The sequence below is a fragment of the Leptopilina heterotoma genome, unplaced genomic scaffold, assembly GCF_015476425.1.
Source record: "Leptopilina heterotoma isolate Lh14 unplaced genomic scaffold, ASM1547642v1 Lhet_114, whole genome shotgun sequence".
Taxonomy (NCBI): Eukaryota; Metazoa; Arthropoda; class Insecta; order Hymenoptera; family Figitidae; genus Leptopilina; species Leptopilina heterotoma.
Genome location: NW_025110833.1, coordinates 6,054,096 through 6,066,711, shown reverse-complemented (window position 1 = coordinate 6,066,711; position 12,616 = coordinate 6,054,096). Strand labels below are relative to the sequence as shown.

The following is a 12,616-nucleotide window of genomic DNA, read 5'->3' as shown; positions in this document are numbered from 1 at the left end:
TTATAAATTTAATTTCACTTGGTAGAGATTTGTCATTTTATTTAGGAATAAATTTTTATTTACTATTTTATTTACCATAAATTTGTCAAGATGGTATATATTTATAGTAAAATTTATTGGCTATCTATTAAGAATAATACTTTTCGAATTTTATAATTTCCTCAATATAATCTGAAATACGAATAAAATATTATGTTGAATAATTTAATTAATTTCGATTTTCATTGCAAAAAAGTAAATTAATTTATTTTAGTTTTAGGAAAAATTAATTTATTTTAATTTTAATTACTAAAAGTTAATTTATTTTAATTTTAATTACAAACCATTTTTTTATTGTAATTTTAATTCCAAAAAATTAATTAATTTCAATTTTAATTACAAAAAATTAATTTATTTTTATTTTAACTACAAAAAAATTTTATTTTTATCTATTTTCAATTTATATTTGGAAAGGAATTAAAAATAATTTACAAATTAAAAAAAAATGTTTTTTCATGAATCCGGAAAATAATTTTTTTTTCTATTTAAAGATTTTTTTTCCTACACGTTCAGCGACTAATTGAAAGTGAAAATAATTGAAAACAATAGTTTGTTACAGTTACAGGTGACAATGAACTTGAGATATATTTTCTTTACTCCCTCTCTTTCTTTTTTTTTCACTAGTTTTCAAATTTCCAATAAATCGCAAGTGATGAAGCAAATCGTGTCTTTTATATTGAAACAAAATAGCGAAAGTGCTCATCATCCGTAAACAATCTAAGATTCTTTCACGGCTAGTTGACATGAAATTGACATCTATGAATCGATCTGTCAAGGGGAAAAAAAAGAGAGCTTATAAACCAAGAGACCATTCGATCAGTTCAATCGCTCTTGAAACGTTGTTCTTTGAACTCTGAAATATTATATTTCAATCGGATTTTTCACAATATAAACTAAAATGGTGCGATCGTGTGAATTTTGATTAATTTTGCTCCCTGATAATTATTTTATAGCAGTGTAGTGAAAATTACAAAAATATTATTTAATTTGTTTTGAATTCATTTTGTTAATTATTAAAAATAAAATTAAAAACAAAATAAAATAAAAAACGAAATAAAATTAAAATTGAAACTAAATAAATTTTAAAAAATTATTTAATTTGTTTTGAATTAATTTTGTTAATTGGTTAATTTAATTATTGATAGTAAATTTTTATAAGTTATATTATTTATATTTATTATTATTTGGTTGGACCAATTATTATTATTTATTATTCATTATTATTATTATTCAATTTTACCAATTATTATTTATAATTTCTATTATTATTATTATTATTATTATTATTATTGTTTATAAATTATTTTATTAACGGCAACGTTTGTGAATAAAAAGAAGTTTGAAAATTAGAGAGAAAAGAAAGTGGAAAATTTAATGGATAATTAGCAAAAATTTGAAAAAATTTATTTCTTTTTATATTTTATTGAGAGAATTAAAGTTTCTAGATTTAATTAAAAAATTAATGTTTTTTGTAATAAATAAGAAAACTATTAAATTATTGTTTGATTATTATTATAATAATTAATGTACGAGAAAAGTGATGGATTTTTAATTAGTTGCAGAGGATATCACCTATAATAATTCTGGTTTCGATACAAATGATGCTGAAAAGTGCCGAAGGAAAAACGCAGTAAATAAATTTTTTAATTTGAATATTCAAATATTTTTTTTGAATTTAATAATTTTTTTTATTTATTTACTATAATTTTTATTTTCTAATTTATGAAATATATAATTATTTATAGTGAATAATTTACAGTTTATTTATTTATAGTGAATAACTTACAGATTATTTATTTACAGTAAATAATTTATAGATTATTTATTTACAGTAAATAATTTATAGATTATTTACTAATTATAATATTTGAAAATCAATAATATTATAATTAATATAAATAATGGTAAATATTAATTTATAGAATAGTGGTTTTTAATTTTAATTTTCAGTTTAGTTTAGTTTAATTTTTTTTGGGTTTTAATTTTTCTGTAAATTTATTTCTTTTTTGAAATTCTTTTCTCTTTATTTTCAGCGTTCATTTCAAAATTCACGTTCCGGAATTAATAAATCATCACATTCACACGAAAACAATATATCTTCATATTCATCCACTGCCAAAGGATCATCCAAAGGAGCCTCCAAAAAAGGAGCCACCAAAAAAGCAGCCACCGAAAAAAAATCCCCCACATTATGAGGAAAGTAATTATGAAAATTGGAATTCCTACACTAGTTACAATAATGAAGGTGATCATCAAGAAATTGATGAAAACGGTGATATCTTCAAATCGGGCCAGGAGAAGGAAAAGTGCATAAAGGGCAATAATTATCAGAAGGATAATTACGATTCATATTTTCCCACTTCCTATGAGAATATAAATCCCGAAGATTATTATAATGAATTGTCCCAGCAAAAGGAGAATTACAATTCTAATTATAATTCCAATTCAAATCCAAATTTAAATTCCAACTCAAATCCAAATTTGAATACTCATCAAAATTTAAATTCAAATCCTAATTTTCACTATAATCAAAATTTCCCTTCTAATCCAGATTCGAATTCTAATCCGAATTCTAATCCAAATTCTAATTATAATTCTAATCCGAATTCTAATTATAATTCAAATCCGAATTCGAATTATAATTCCAATCCGAATTATAATTTTAATCCGAATTACAATTTTTATCCGAATGATAATAATCCGAGTAATTATCCAAATAATGGCTATTCGCAATATGACGCGGGACAGGATGTGACTGGTTATATGTTTCCTCCACAATATGCGATTCATGAGGAGATTAATGACATTCCCAACAATGAGATTGAGCAATTTGATGTCTATGAGAATGGATATAAAAGGGGCATTGAATCGGAAACGGGACATTTGTTGACGAAAAATTTAAAGGATTTTTATGATGACAAATTTGAGGAAGCTGGCGAATTTGAGGAAAAAGATGAACAAAGTGAAAATGAGAAGCAGTCATCGGACATTTATCAAGGAAATTATGATAAGGAAATCACTCATAGAGATCGGTCTACGAATAAAAATGGACAGAGGCGAATTTTTTCACCGCATCTTATTGTCAGATAGACCCTATTAATTGTACTGTTGAAATATTTTTAAATATTTAAATATTTCCAAAAAGTTTCAATTTTATACACCTTATGTAAAAATTATTTTTTAAAATAATTTTTTTATAGATGAAATTTTTTTTTATAATTAATCTGTAAATAATTTTACCAAAGGAAATATATTTATATAAATGTTTTTTGAACTGAATTTATAAACTCGGAATACTTTTTTTTAATATTTAATTATATTCGTAATTCACGTTGCAAATTAATTGTTACAAATTAATATTGCTCATAATTTATAATTAAATTTTGTAATTAATAATAATATTGTATTTGGATTATTTATTTTATTTGTTATTTGTAACATTTTCATTTCGTTCAGAATTTTTTTTTTATTATTTTATTACTTTTTATTGTATTTTATAAAATGTAATTACAAGAACGACATTGTTTTTATGCTAATAAAATAATTTAATAATAATTATTTTTATATATTGTAAACGAAATAATAATTGTGTGGAAAATAATAATGTGATAAATAAAACAAAAAAATTGTAAATCAACAATGATTTTTTATTTTCAAAAACGAAAAATAATTTATTTACATTTACAAATTACAAAATAGGTATAAAAATGGGTTATATAACAAACTTATAAAACTAAATAACAATTTCTATATCGAAAATTATATATCACAATACATTAGTTTCTATGATTTCGATTTCTATTTCAAGGACATGATTCGACGTTTACACATTTTTTTTTTCTTAAAAATTAATTGAAAATTTGTAATTAGAAAAAAGTCGCAAAAATTTTCTGAAATTAAATTAAAAGTTTTCTTAAAATTAACATAAAATAATAATATTCTGGAAATTAATTCTAATAGGAAATTTAAAATCTCGTTATTAAAATATTCTTTACTGAATTGTAGTGATTTTTTTCTGATTTTAATAAGTCAGAACTATTATTTAATATAATTGATTAATTAATTAATTAAGTAGGTAATTAATACACTGAAAAAAAATTTAATTGATTCAAATAACTGATTACTTGACTATTATCAAATAAATATTTATTTGAATCAAATAATTTTAATTTTAATCAATTCAATTGAACCAATAGTTTTAGTAATTGAAGCAAATACCATTTAATTCAATCAAATAAAAATTATTTGATTTGAGTAAATATTTATTTGATAATAGACAACTAATCGATTATTTGAATCAAAAAATTTTTTTACAGTGTATTACGATAAATTAAAATAATATTAATTACTTATAATTTTTTTATTAATTTGTTCGACTTATTAATGATTTTAATTTAATTGAACTCAACTAATTTATTTCTTATGATTTTTATAAGTCATAACTCAACCAATATAATTAATGTTAATTAATTAATTATTTTAATTGTTTTGACTTATTAATGAATTTAATTGAACTTATTTCTTATGGTTTTAATATCCGAAACTTTTAATTAAAATGTTTATTAATTAATTAATTAATAATTAATTGTTATTCAACTTAATTAACAATTTATTAATTATATTAATGAATAGTTTCGACTTATTAAAATTCTAAATTTAATAATTAATAATAATAATAATAATAATAGTAATTTATTTCTTATGATTTTAATATAAGCTCGAAACTATCAAGTAATAGACTGAAAAAAATGCATTTGATTCAAAAAAATCATATTTGAACCAATAATTTTAGTAATTGAAGCAAATACAATTTAATTGACTCAAGTAAAAATTATTTGGTACAAAATTTTACTTTTCGTTAAATTTTCAATATCCGGATTGATGTTCTTCATGAATTTCACCACCACTACTACCACCTCCTCCACCTCCATATGAAAATTCTTCGTGTCCTCCTAAATGAAAACCATCCTGACTGAGTTCATTGCCAACTTGTTCAAAATTATGACCTCCATGACTTCCGTAATGAATTTCTTGATTCTCTTGTCCACCGCCACCGTAACCATTGTGAAGATTAAATTCACCATGTCCTTCGTGACTTTCGTGACCACCGAAACCTCCAATTTTTATTGGCTGACCTACCGTGTATCCTAGGACTTCATATTTATCTCCACCACCGTGATGTACATGCTTCGTAATTGTGTGGGTGTGCTTGATTTTTTTTACATGATATGGCACGTGAATTATTATGTGGTGACTGGAAATAATAGTGAAAAAACAATTTTTTAGTTTGCATTATCTTTTTTTTTATATTTCGCTTTTGGAAAACTTATTTGAACCAAATAAAATTTTTATTTGAATTAAATAAAATTTATTTGAACGAAATAAATTTTTATTTGAACTAAATAAACTTATTTGAACCAAATAAAATTTTATTTAGTTTAAATAAAATTTTATTTCAACTAAATAATATTTTATTTAAAATAAATAAACTGTTATTTGAACTAAATAATATTTTATTTAAACTAAATAAAATTTATTTGAAAGGAATAAAATTTTATTTAAACTAAATAAATTTATTTGAACCAAGTAACATTTTATTTAAACTAAATAAATTTATTTAAACCAAATAAAATTTTATTTAAACTAAAAAAAAATTATTTGAAGCAAATAAACAGTCTACTTGGCTCTTAGTAAAATAAATCTTTTTTATGGTTAATTATATTTATTAGACAACTTTTTAGAAACAAATATAATTAAAAAATGATAAAAATTTTTGTCTTGAATATTTTTAATATAGTTTTTGAAATAAGGGACGAGAGAAATAATTGCTTTTTTTATTTGAACCAAAAAATAATTTTTTAATGTTTATAATGCGTCTGTTTATTTAGTCCTATGCGGAGAAAGTTATAACCACATCTTTAGACAATTGGAAATTAAATCACTTTCGATTTGACAAGAAATTGGAATTTTTTTTTCTTTTTTTATTTTAAGTGAAAGATTTGTGACTGCGTTTAATGAGCAGCTCTAATTTAGCAATTGCTTTTATTGGACATATCCATAGAAAGCATGTAATTTTTAATATGATGTGTCATAACGAAAGTGGTTTTCGATCATAACAACTGCTCTCATTTCGATAACCTTTTTGCATCTTGTTTCTTTTATATTAATTATTAATTATATGTGAATCCTTATCAAATTATTAGCATATTTTTGCCATTCTCTTTACTATACATAAACACGAAATGTAAAAACTTAATTTTTCATTTTGTTTATATTTAATTTTAACTTTTTAAAATTTAAATTCAAGTTTTACAAATTTTAATTTCTTTTTATGTATTTAAAATTTAATGAGATTTCAATTTAATTTTTATTGTTTTTAAAATTGTAATTAATTGTGGTTTCCTTCATTTAAATTTAAGTTTAATTCCTTTTATTTATTTATTTAATATACATGAGCAAAAAAATTTAATTTAAGTCAATTTTAATTCTATTTAAATTGTTTTTAATTATAATTTTTTTCGAAGTTTAATTTAGAAAGAAGTTTTGATTAAATTTTAATTTAAAAAGAATTTTTTTGATTAAATTTTAATTTAAAATAATTTTTCGGATTAAATTTTAATTTAAAAGAATTTTTTTGATTAATTTCTAATTTAAAAAGAATTTTTTTGTTAAAATAAATTTTTACAGCAAACGTTCTATTTATTTAAAATATTTTCTTTGTGTACGAATTAGTTTTGAATGCTTAATGAATGGAAAATTTTAATGAGAATAAAAACAGGGTTATTTCAAAGTCATTGAGAATAATATTATTTATTTTACATAAAATTTTTAATGATGGAAAAAACTTACTGTCCACCGTCACCTCCTCCTCCTCCTTCCGTTTGGTTCAAAATTGTTACAAGCACAAGCAGAACAAGAAACTGAAATATAATAATAAATAAAATTTTATAAAAATTTTGAAACTGATTGTTGATCCTAATATTAAATATTAATTATATGAATAAATACTGGTTATTTATTTAATATTATATTGATAATTAATTAATGTTAATGTTAATATTGTATTAAATAATGTACTACAGATTTACTAAAGTTAATACTACAGATTAATAATAATTTCATTATTTAATAATTAGTTATTTTTTACTAATTGATGAAGCAAAAAATATTGTATTTAAATACCAGGGTGTCTACTAACCGGGAAATCCGGGAAATAGCCGAGAATTTAATTTGACCGGGAAAAATCGGGAATAATCCAGGAATTTGATATGCCAAACCGGGAATTTTTTTCGCCAAATTAAAACAAATTTTATTATTTTAATTTGTTTTTAAAAATTCGCTTTTTATTTCAATTTTTATAGATATTTATACTGTTTTCTAAATTTGAATAAGTTAAAAATAATTAATTTGATAGTAAAAAATCAGTCACTGATTCAAATATATAGTATGTAAATAAATTTAAAAAAAAATTATCGAATTAATAGAAATTTTATAGAAATTTTATGAAATTCAACTGAAAATAATTAAATTTGTTAAAGAATTTTATTAAAAAGTTTTTAACAAATCGAATTTTCAAAGTATTTTAATTTAATAATTGATAACTGATTGAATTTTATAAAGAGTCGCATTTTAATGTATTCATGCTTCTTAGTGCGAAGATTAATAATTAAAATTTTTATTAGTTAATTTTAAAAAAAGATACACACTTAATTTTTTTTTAATAAAATTGAATTTTTGCAAAGTTTTTTTAAAAATTCTGAAAAATAAGATTTTTGAAATTTTTTAATTGTATTGTTTCAAGATAATTGAATTTTTATAAACAAATAATTGAAAATTTTTGAAATAATTGAAATTTCTTAACTTCTGTTAAAAATAATTAAATTCTTTTAAAGAATTTAAATATAATTTTATTTTTAAAAATTTCTTCGCAATATATTTAATTATTTTCATAAATAGTAGAACTCATTGCCGAATTTCAATTATTTTTAATATAATTTTAATTGAATTCCTCGAAAAATGTAATTATTCTTAAAAATTTTATTAAAATTCGTCGAAATAATTAAATTATTTCTAAAAACTGAAAAAAAAATTCTTCTCAAGAATTCAATTATTTCCATAAATAGCAAAATTCTTCAGATTAACTACATTCTTTTGAATATTATTTAAAAAAAAAATTACAAGAATTTAATTATTTTCATAAAATTCCATAAAATTCTAAAAAACAATTCAATTATTTTCAAAAATTTTAATAAAATTCTACGCAAACATTTAATTATTTTCATGAATAATAACATTCTTGGGAAGGATTTATTTACTTTTATAAATAGTAAAATAAAATTCTTTGCAGAAATTCAATTAGTATCAATACATTTTAATAAAATTGAATTAATCAAATTTTCAATTATAATTACACTGAAAAAAAATGTATTTGATTCAAATAAACGATTACTTGACTATTATCAATTAAATATTTAATGGTATCAAATAATATTTATTGGAATCAATTAAATGGTATTTGCTTCAAATACTGAAATTATTGATTCAAATACCATTTAATTGACTCCAATAATTATTATTTGATTCAAGTAAATATTTAATTGATAATAATCAATTAAGGGCATTTGAACCATTATGACGTCATAGGTTCTGCAAAGCATGTGTTTTAAGGCTGTGACGTCATCATGGTTCAAATGCCCTTAATCGGTTACTTGAATCAAAAAAACTTTTTTCCAGTGTATGAAAAAATAAGATTATTTTAAAAAATTGAAAAAATTCTTTGTTTAATTCAATTATTTTCCAAATTTTTAATTAAAATTATTAAAAAAACATTATTTTCAAAAAATTTAAAGAAACTCGTCAGAAGAATTTAATTATTTATAAAAACTCTAATAAAAATTGAAGGAAATGAATTTATCATTCGGAAATCAATATTAAAGGTGGAAGATGTTAACAATTTTTCCGAATCAATCTCACAAATAAATCTCTTGAAAAATAAAAATAAATAAATTTCATCTCTAATAAAAATTGTTGAAGCCATTTGTAAATTTATTTATGTTCGAAATCAAAGAAATTTAAATTTGATGAGAAAAAAACCGGGAAAAATTAGGATAAAGTCGGGAAATATAAAAATAACCGTTTTGTTGATCGAAAATTGTAGACACCCTGAATACTCAAAGTGAAGCGTGGTTTTAATTTTTATACGATTAGTAATAATATTAGGGTTATCTGAATAGTTAATTATAATGTAATAATTTAAATAATACATTAAATAAATAATATTGTTTACGACTTACGGAAATGCTGGAAATCATTCTGCCTCGGCACAGCTTATTTTATATGTCTGAGAAAGAAAAAAAAAATAATTCGTAAACCTCACACTCCACGCGTGCCTCGAATTCTGAATTTAATCTGTCGAATATTCTTCTCGTATTCCATTTATATATCCTATGTTATAAAGTGACCATAAGAATTGAAAGGTAGCTTTGTATTTAATGGACATACAATACAACATTGTGAAAGGAATATAATATTGCAAAAAGACGAAAAAAAAGGAGAATAAAAATCCATCAGAAAGACGGTTATCTTATGATTTTTCTCGGTAGTCCACTAACTTCATTATCTGTCTGCAAAATATATATTGTTGTTGTTATTGTATTTATATACAGTTGGGTGTGTCTTTAATTTTTACTCGATTATTACTTCCTTGTCTGGTTTTATATAATTTTTTCCTTTTTTTTTTTAATATCTGAATTCAATAGATGATTGCACAGGTCAGTGAACGTTCAAGATCAAGATCATGGTCGACAGGCGCGTATATGGTTTCACCTCCTGGTTATTGTTCTCCAGGAGGTAATAATAAGGATTATAATTTTTTTTTTTTTTGAGACGCTAAACTTGTTATATATTTGCTGCTTTATTTGTTTCCGTTTGTTTCAAATAACAAATAGTTAAATTTTGGAGAGATGGTATGGAAATAGTCAAATTTGAGATGGGGGAAATTATTTATTTTTTATCAAAGATATGAGACAAATTTTTTTCTTTTTATTCTTCTATTCTTTTCTTGTAGGCTTTTATTGGAAACATTTACACTTTCGTTATTATTTTTTTGTTGCTTTTCTCATGTAGTTTATGACAGGTTGTAAATTCGGTTATTTTTTCTTTTTATTGAATGTTGATGCAGTAAATAAGAATGACAAGTCATAATCAATAACATTAAACGTAGCGTTATTATTTTGTTCGGTTTTCTTTACTTTCTTAATTCTAATGTTGAAAGTTGTATTGTTTCGTATTTATTATTCATAGAATACTAATTTTGCTAGTATTCGTATTAACTTGCATTTTTACTTCGTATTCATTTTTAGTATTCGCATTCGCTCTTAGAATTCGAAACTGTATTCGTGTTTACTATTAGAATTCGAAGTAATTAATTCATAAATCATTAGTACTGTTATGTTTATGTTAATGATATGTTTATTATAATTCTTAATAGTATTCCTATTTATTATTAGTATTCTGATTGGTATTAACATTTCTTTGATATTAGTATACGTTTAGAATTTTATTTGTTTCAGTTATTATTAGTATTCGTATTGGTGATTAAAATTTTAAACTGTATTCGTATTCATCATTAGTATCCGGTACAGTATTCGCATTGCTTATTAGTATTCTATTCAGTATTCGTATTAATTCAGCTACTAAAAGCTACTATTTCTTTTCTTTGAGAATCTCCACTACTTTAAATTCGCTAATTATACTAGAAATCAAAAAACTATTCTTAAAAATTGTAATCTAATTCTTTAAACGGTTCAATTATTTTCAAAAAATATTCGAAATTCAATTATTTTCAATATCTAGTATTTTCATGAAATTGAGCAAAAGAATTCAATTATAAAATTGATAGAATTCATCCAACATTAAATTATTTTCATAAATTAAAAAATTTCAACAGGAATTCAATTAATTTAGAATAGCATTTTCAAAAAAATTTCGAAAAAATCAATTTAACAAAATTTTTAAACAATTCTTCACAATAATTCAATTACTTTTACAAATAATAACATTTTCCATGGAAATTCAATTAAAAAAAAAAAATTGATAACATTCTAAGCAAGAATTCAGTTATTTTCATAAATAAAAAATTTCATCAATTTCAATTATTTTTAATACTATTTTCAATTAATTAATCGAAAAATTCAATTATTTTCACAAATAAAGATTTCCACAGGAATTCAATTATTTAAAATAAAATTTTCATAATATTTACTATATTTCAAAAAAATTAATTATTTAAAACAATGTTTATAAAATTCCTATGAAGAATTCAATTATTTTAAAAATGAACAAAATTTTTCACAGAAATTCAATTCTTTCTAAACTTTTTAATAAAATTTTTGGCAATAATTCAATTATTTTCATAAATAATAAAATTCTTCTCAGGAATTCAATTATTTTTGAAAAATTTTAATAAAATTCTTAGCAACTATTCAATTATTTTCATAAATAATAAAATTTGTCACAGGATTTCAATTATTTTTAATTCAATTTTACAGGAATTGCTCTAAAAATGTAATTATTCTTAAAAATTTAATTTCAATTCCTCGAAACAATCAAAATATTTAAAAAATTGTTTTTTTTAATTCTTTAGAAGAATTGAATTATTTACAAAAATATTAGAATTTTTTCCCAGGAATTCAATTATTTTCAAATATTTTTATAAAATTTTTGTCAATAATTCCATTATTTTCATAAATAATAAAATTCTTCTCAGGAATTCAATTATTTTTGAAAAATTTTAATAAAATTCTTAGCAACTATTCAATTATTTTCATAAATAATAAAATTGATCGAAGGATTTCAATTATTTTTAATTCAATTTTACAGGAATTGCTCAAAAAATGTAATTATTCTTAAAAATTTAATTTCAATTCCTTGAAAAAATCAATTATTTAAAAAAATGTTTTTTTTAAATTGTTTGGAAGAATTGAAATTATTTACAAAAGTATTAGAATTTTTCTCAGGAATTCAATTATTATCAAATTTTTTAATAAAATTGTTCGAAAGAAATAAATTATTTTAAATTCAATTTTAATTATATTTTTTTAAAATAATTCAATTATTCTTTTAGTATTTAATAAAATATTCTTCCCAAAAATTCAATTATTTACATAAATAATTCTTCGAAAGAATTTAATTATTAAAGATAAATAACAAAATTATTTGCGAACATTCAATTATTTTGAGGTATTTTAATAAAATTCTTTGCAAAATTGAATTGTTTTTATTAAATAACAATATTCATCACAAGAATTCAATTATTTTTAAAAATAATAAATTTTTTCTTGGAAATTCAATTATTTAAAAAAATTCTAATAAAATCGTTCGCAGGAATTTAATTATTTTCATAAATAATAAAATTCTTCTCAAGGAATTCAATTATTTTCAAAAAGAATTAAATAACATACCACACAGACATTCAATTATCGTTAAAAATTTTAATAGAATTCTTTGTAAAATTTAATTAATTTAAAAAAATTTTTTGTAAAAGTCTTGGTGAGAATTGAATTATTTTTTCATGAAT

At 20.7% G+C, this 12,616-nt stretch overlaps 2 protein-coding genes across 2 annotated transcripts; one reads left to right on the top strand and one right to left on the bottom strand.

Moving 5' to 3' along the window:
* The first annotated feature begins 867 nt into the window (after nt 1–867).
* LOC122508227 (circumsporozoite protein-like) lies at nt 868–3,195 on the top strand. Its single transcript, XM_043621451.1, has 4 exons — nt 868–940; nt 1,596–1,669; nt 2,073–2,509; nt 2,591–3,195. Exons 1-4 carry the CDS (start codon nt 938–940, stop codon nt 3,127–3,129), a joined length of 1,053 nt encoding a protein of 350 aa, XP_043477386.1. The 5' UTR covers nt 868–937; the 3' UTR covers nt 3,130–3,195.
* A 1,566-nt stretch (nt 3,196–4,761) lies between these two features.
* LOC122506875 (dehydrin DHN1-like) lies at nt 4,762–9,463 on the bottom strand. The gene is made up of 3 exons (XM_043619274.1): nt 9,333–9,463; nt 6,889–6,959; nt 4,762–5,293 (listed from the first exon to the last, which is right to left on the bottom strand). Exons 1-3 carry the CDS (start codon nt 9,348–9,350, stop codon nt 4,906–4,908), a joined length of 477 nt encoding a protein of 158 aa, XP_043475209.1. The 5' UTR covers nt 9,351–9,463; the 3' UTR covers nt 4,762–4,905.
* Between the last annotated feature and the right edge of the window lie 3,153 nt (nt 9,464–12,616).

Coding starts and splice junctions, on each gene's coding strand:
- LOC122508227 (XM_043621451.1), top strand. Junction 1,670..2,072: donor AGTGCCGAAGGAAAAACGCA/GTAAATAAATTT, acceptor CTTTATTTTCAG/CGTTCATTTCAAAATTCACG. Junction 2,510..2,590: donor TCCAAATTTAAATTCCAACT/CAAATCCAAATT, acceptor CTTCTAATCCAG/ATTCGAATTCTAATCCGAAT.
- LOC122506875 (XM_043619274.1), bottom strand. Junction 5,294..6,888: donor GGAGGAGGTGACGGTGGACA/GTAAGTTTTTTC, acceptor TATTATTTCCAG/TCACCACATAATAATTCACG.